This window comes from Rhagoletis pomonella, unplaced genomic scaffold, assembly GCF_013731165.1.
Source record: "Rhagoletis pomonella isolate Grant_MI unplaced genomic scaffold, Rhpom_1.0 Rhpom_scaffold_00001, whole genome shotgun sequence".
NCBI lineage: Eukaryota > Metazoa > Arthropoda > Insecta > Diptera > Tephritidae > Rhagoletis > Rhagoletis pomonella.
In genome coordinates this window covers 21,546,215-21,552,661 of record NW_023458555.1, presented here as the reverse complement: position 1 = coordinate 21,552,661, position 6,447 = coordinate 21,546,215, and the positions used below count along the sequence as shown (strand labels likewise).

General features: G+C 37.4%; 1 protein-coding gene across 1 annotated transcript in view; it reads left to right on the top strand.

The window, feature by feature from the left end:
- Positions 1-346: 346 nt before the first annotated feature.
- LOC118740908 overlaps positions 347-6,447 on the top strand; it is a 39,533-nt gene continuing 33,432 nt past the window's right edge. The window contains exons 1-2 of the mRNA XM_036472665.1: positions 347-663; positions 2,480-2,691. Of these exons, the coding sequence (XP_036328558.1) occupies positions 633-663; positions 2,480-2,691 (243 nt within the window). The 5' untranslated portion in view covers positions 347-632. The remainder of the gene's footprint in view (positions 664-2,479; positions 2,692-6,447) is intronic.

The following is a 6,447-nucleotide window of genomic DNA, read 5'->3' as shown; positions in this document are numbered from 1 at the left end:
CTAAGTTCCAGCTTGCGGTCAAGCAACGCTTTAGTACGGGTTTTGAACGCGTCGCGTACGAAACTCATAAAAAGGAAAAGCAATATTTGCAAAGAAAGGATATTGGAAATTTTATTTTCAAGTCCAACAGCTTCGAGTTTTCCGGTCTACGATAGTGTGTGTGTGTGCGGGTGAAAGTTTTCGAATTGAAAATAAAGAAAAATAAAACGGTTATGAATTTAGTGATTTCAGTCAGGTTTAAATACTTTAAGAATAAATAAAGTTTAAACTCGAGATGTTTAAAATTTGCGTTTATATGAATATATAGCGCATATACATACATATGTACATAAATATTTAAAATATATGTGTGTGTGATAAATAAAACATAAGTACTTGCAAACGCTGTTATCAGTTTCAAAAAAGTTGTGCTTATACTTCGTTCGTGTGTGTTTAAATAAAAATTGAATGAATCTGTGAACCACCAGTGAATTGCGCGCAGACTAAATGTAATCCGCAAAAAAAAAAGTATATTTTAACCTAAAGAAGTGAAATAAAATAAGCCAACATCGAAAGTGCTTTGGAAGGATTTGAGGAATAAGGAAAATTTTCAATTAATTCAAAAAAAAATACTAAGCAAAAAATTTGCCAGAATGCCGGGCAACAAGTGCTCAATTTTATTGTGTACGTAGAAATTCCGATTTTAACTAATATTTATATTTTTTACACTAATTATTCAAATAATTAGCGCGTACACATTCGGGTGGTCCTTAAAATATCAAGATCATAGGGCACCCCTTCGTTTCGTTACAATAAAGATATCCATGATAAAAATGATAAAAATAAAGATATCCATGAAAATTAAAAAAAAATGGGGTCGCTACCAGAATTTAAAAAAATTAGAATTTTTTTAATCGCAAAAATGTTGTACTACATTTCTACGATTCGTAATTCGCTCTCCCATTCGTCATTCGCCATCCAATTGCCCTTCGAATTGCGTAATTCGCCAAACAAAACTTTGAGAGCGAATTACCTCATTTGTAGGTAATTCAGATCGAATTACTATGCGAATAACGAACGAATTGGCGCATTCTCTAATATTTATCGGAAATACATATATCGAAGTTTTCACCGGCCTGGTCGCATTTGCTGGCATTTTTTTTTAGTTGTTGGAACATTGATTAATAAAATTTTCTCTAAGTAAATTAAAATCTTTGATGAATTAAATTTTTGCTCCATCTTCGATATTTTCAGTACAGAAAAATAATAATAAATAGCGAAGAACAAGAACAAGAAGTAGAGCTGCCGAATTACTAATAGGTGCAATCCCGTATTCCTCGGACTCGGACTAGTAAAACTGTCAAAAAATAAAAATTCGCTCAGAGCGAGAGAGTAACATTGAAAAGTACGGGATCGCTTTCTAGTAAAAAATTGTAACTTCTGTCAACTTCAACATAACCTCCAAATTTTGGTTGTGAATTTTTGCTTATTTTGTATGTAAACACACTCAGCTCACACATGTAAATAACCAAAAATACTTTCAAATTCATTAGAATCCAAGTAAACAAGTAATTAAATACTTTTCAACATGAATTAGCAGAGTGCACTTTTCTTTTGTTTACAATTTGGTTGCCAAACACACTACAGCTGATCGTTTGACACATTTACCAGAATTTACTAGCAAAAGATTCTCGGACTAAAACTGGTAACTTCTGACAGAGAGAGAATCGTATTTACTCTCTTTTTTGTCCTCTCAATAGTCAGAGAACCGAGTACGGGATCGATTTCCAGTATAATCTGACTGATTCTGACTATTTCTGACTAGTCCGGACTCGTACGGGATCGCAACTAATGTGTGTCGTGGAAACAGGGTTATTCACGAATTACTTAGAGAGCGAACTACGAAGCGTGGAAACATCGTATTACGAAATTTTTGTACATAATTCAGCGAGTATATGAATTTATATGAACAAGTTTCAGTAATATATCCAATTTATCAGATTTCATGTCAAAATTAGAAAAAGTACATTTTTCACACCGTGGGAGCGACCCATAAACATTTATTCAAAATTTTGAAATCCTCGTGGACGTCTTTATTTTGTACGTAGAGCAATGTAAAAGTCCCTTATAAATTTAGATGTTGATATTTTTAAGGGCCACCCGAATACACATCACTAACAGTGTATACATCCATGTATATATGTACATTCATATACATATGTATGCAAATAAATCACTACATACATACATATGCGGCATAAAATAATTTTATTTGTGAAAATTTTCTAAAAACTAATCACAGCGATGACGTTATTTTATTATCATCAGGAAATTTGTATTTTTGTTTTCGTCTCAGATGCGAAAGTGCAAAAAGTTTGTGTTTCACTTAAAATATACACTAGAAAAAATTATTTAGTTTAAAACAACTACAAAATGTGTATGTATGTATTTATAATAAATCATTTTTTTTTTATCTCTCCAACTTCAATATCTTCGCCAGTCGTATTGTTGTTGGCTGTTCTCAGTGCGAGTGTGGGCGCATTTCATATCATCGCTTTGAATCGCCAATACGAATATGAGTATGTCGGTACGGTGGCAGTTGGTGCAAAGGCACCACAAGAAGATGAACATCCGGCTCCGCCAACTTCCGGTTGGATTGTGCGCGGCAAGTTGACGTTACAACGACAAACGGCCACCGTTTTAGCCGCAGCGGTAAGTGAAAGATGAAAAAAAAACAAATAACTAAAACACATTTTATGATGTTTATTCAAGCTAATATTTCAATATACATACATAAGTGCAAAAAATGAGTAAACGTGTACATTGGGACACTTTTTCGAACGGAATTATACAATTTATTATATTTTAACACTTCCGCCAAAAATATTTCAGAGCAATGTTAATATTAAAGAGAGCTGGGCTTATATTTTTTATTTTTCGTCATAGGAATCGCCATGGATAGATCGACGCGAAATTTTATTTTATTTTATTAAAAAAATTAATTTTTAATTTTATTAAAAAATAAATAAACTTGAAATCGGTTTGGCTTGAAAAAATTAAATACAATTATTGGTTTTAAATAACATCATCTTTTTCGAACGCAAACCAAACGTGGTCTGCGAATTTAACCAGATCCACCCACCAGCTGTATCCGAATCTAAGGTCCGTTTGAATCGTACGCCCTCGAAATTTTGAGTAAATGCGGAAAAATAAGAATTTTTTGCAATATTTTGGAATTTTCGCAAATTGCTCGTAATTTTGGGGGTGAGCGAGTCAACGCCCAGAGACCTCAAATTCAGCGGTTCGAAATACATATCGTTAGGTGGGTCTGCTTAAAAGCACTTACCACTTTTTTCTTTGAGTGCCGGTATTATCATTAATTTTGGTATCCGGAAACGTTCGAAAAAGATGTTGTATGAAAACAATATTTGTATTTTATTTTTTCAAGCTGAACATTTCGCATACATAATATTCATTTGGGTGGAGATCCAATAAAAATTAAACAAATTTCGGAGAAACAGCCAAAACCGTATCCGTTTCACAACGATTTTCTTCTGTGCATTAAAAAACAATTATGTACCAAAAAAATATTTTTCATAAATATAAATACAGTATTAAGGAAAAACCCGCAGTATCTATTTTTGGAATGCGAAAATGAAGCATTATACTGCAAAAAAAGATATACATATACTACTACGATTCTTCATACATTAAAACTCATAGATTAGTATGTATGTACATGTCGATGACTAGAGAGTATCTAGTGAAACATCCATGTCTTCAGCATTCGCGGAAAACCCACTACCTCTTCCCTATTTCGGAATCCGAGAAGAACTATATGGCCAAAATTTAACAGGCTAACGTCAGGTAACCTAGACTGTAGTAAATCAAAGGAGATTACAACTGCTGTAGAACTAGACAACACAGTAGATAAGCTAGAAAAAACCTCTAGCCATAGCTTTTAAAAAATCCACACTAGTAAGCGTCCTTAAGAAAAAATCCCCTACATGGTGGACGGAGGAGCTTAGGGAGCACAGGTCAAATCTCAGAAAAATCTTTAACGAGTGCTACAGAACAAAACTGGCTCAGATGGCATCATTCCGATAATGCTCCAGAAATTACAGGACCCTATGGTATCCTGACTGGAAATTTATTACAAAGCCAGTATCAGCTTGACATACATTCCGAAAAGCTGGAAAAGAGTCAAAGTTGTCTTCATTCACAAACCGGGAAGAAGGAATCACGAAAAAGCAAAAGACTTCCGACCAATAAGTCTTACATCTTTCCTGCTAAAGGTACTGGAAAGACTTTTAGACCTACACATTAGGCATTTTCTGGGAAATTCCAAACTTTACAAAGCTCAACATGCATACATTAAGGGCAGGTCAACTGAAACTGCCCTTCATGAAGTCGTGGGCACCATAGAAAAATCACTCCATCAAAAGCAGTACACTTTGGCGGCATTCCTCGACATACAGGGGGCCTTCAATAACATAACAATCGAAGGAATTGTTCGATCTTTTGTGAAGGTGGGTATATTTGACCACATATGCGAGTGGATCGAACAAATGCTCAGAAACAGAATCATAATTTCAACCATCGGTTCAGTAACGCTATCCCGTTATGCAAATAAAGGAACTCTCCAAGAGGGAGTTCTGTCTCCGCTACAATGGGTGGTGGTACTGAACGACATTCTACTGGATGTTAACAAAGGTGGAGTGAAAGTGGTAGCATATGCAGATGATGTAGTGGTGGCGGTATCAGGTCTCTTCCCCTCAACGATTAGTGAAATGCTAGAGGGAGCTTCGCTTCGGCTGAACACCTGGGCTACAAAAAGTGGACTGGGTGTCAACCCTAGCAAGACGGAACTAATGCTGTTCACCAATAAAACAAAAATACCACACTTCAAGCTTCCCTTCCTTAATGGAACGTCTCTCACATTGTTCTCCGAGGCTAAATACTTGGGTGTCGTATTAGATACCAAGCTGAGCTGGAAGACAAATATAGACAGGCGGGTTGAGAGAGCCTACACAGCTTATTATACATGTAAAAGAATATTCAGTAGGAATTGGGGATTGAAGCCAAAGCTTGTCTTCTGGATGTACAGGGCTAGCACACGACCAATACTAACGTATGCGGCGTTAGTTTGATGCCCAGCACTAGATAAATAATACAACGTCAGACAACTAGGCAGTATAAAAACAGCAGCTTGTGGAGGTGCTACAGGGGCAATTAAGTCGTGTCCATCTGATGCGCTTAATGTGATCCTGCATCAACTACTCATAGAACTCCATATCCACGAAACTGCTGCGTCGGCGGCAGTCAGACTCAAAGAGTCAGGTTGCTGGAGGGCGCTGCAGCACGGCCATAATGGTACTCTTGTCAAGCTTATCGAACCAGGGAAACAATCAGATTATATACTTCCCAGAACAGATTTCAGGAAAAGCTGTCAGGTGAAGTTTCCTTCAAGACGGGATTGGAGTAGGGGCAGGTTAGTCGAGGAGAATTCCACTGAAATCTATACTGACGGGTGTAAAATGGACTGCGGTGTGGGTGCGGGGGTGTTCTATGAAACGCTGAATGTCTCTCTATCGTTTCGACTACCTAACTTTGCTAGCATCATCCAAACGGATGTACTGGGCATCGAAAGGACCTATAAAGCTCTAGAGGGGAACTGCATAGGTGTACGAAAAGCATACATTTTTTTCAGATAGCCAAGCGGCACTTCTGGCACTCGCCTCACCAGTAACAAAATCCAAAACAGTCAGAAATTGCAAGTATGCGTTAAGCTCGGCGGCCGAGTTAATAGGCATCACTCTCATCTGGGTTCCCGGCCATAGAAACATACACGGAAATGAGAGGGCTGACGAGTTGGCTAAGGACGGAGCATCTTTGGATGAATCCGAGTCCATTCGGACTCATCAAAAGGGAACTGCATCTGCAATTCACACGTATGGCTGATACACGTTGGAACAACCTTTAAACCTGCAAAACTGCGAGGAACATATGGCCGCACTATGACAAGCCAAAGGCATAAGAACTTCTCAAGAGGTCGTGGAAAGATATAGTCAAATTAGTAGCCACGATAACGGGACATTGGCCCATTGGTGAACATGCAGCTAAAATGGGCGTCCCGTATAACCCTCGGTGCCGTAGCTGTAATCTTGTGGGGAAGTAAGTAAAGAAACGGTCCTTCACTATCTTTGCGAGTGCCCAGCATTGGTACGAATGAGGCAGATCACACTCCGGGAGTTTTTCCATCCAAAATCCATGTACGAGCGCCTGGTATTGGGAAATTATTATATCGGTTTTTACAAATAAAAACTTGTCATAAAGGTGGGCCGCGCGAAAATTGGCACATATGTACAAATGTATTTTAAAAAAGGACATCATATGTACATCTGTGGATAAACCAAGGCCTGAATGATGAAGCGTTCGATGGTTGTTATTCTTAATTAATCTTTTAAA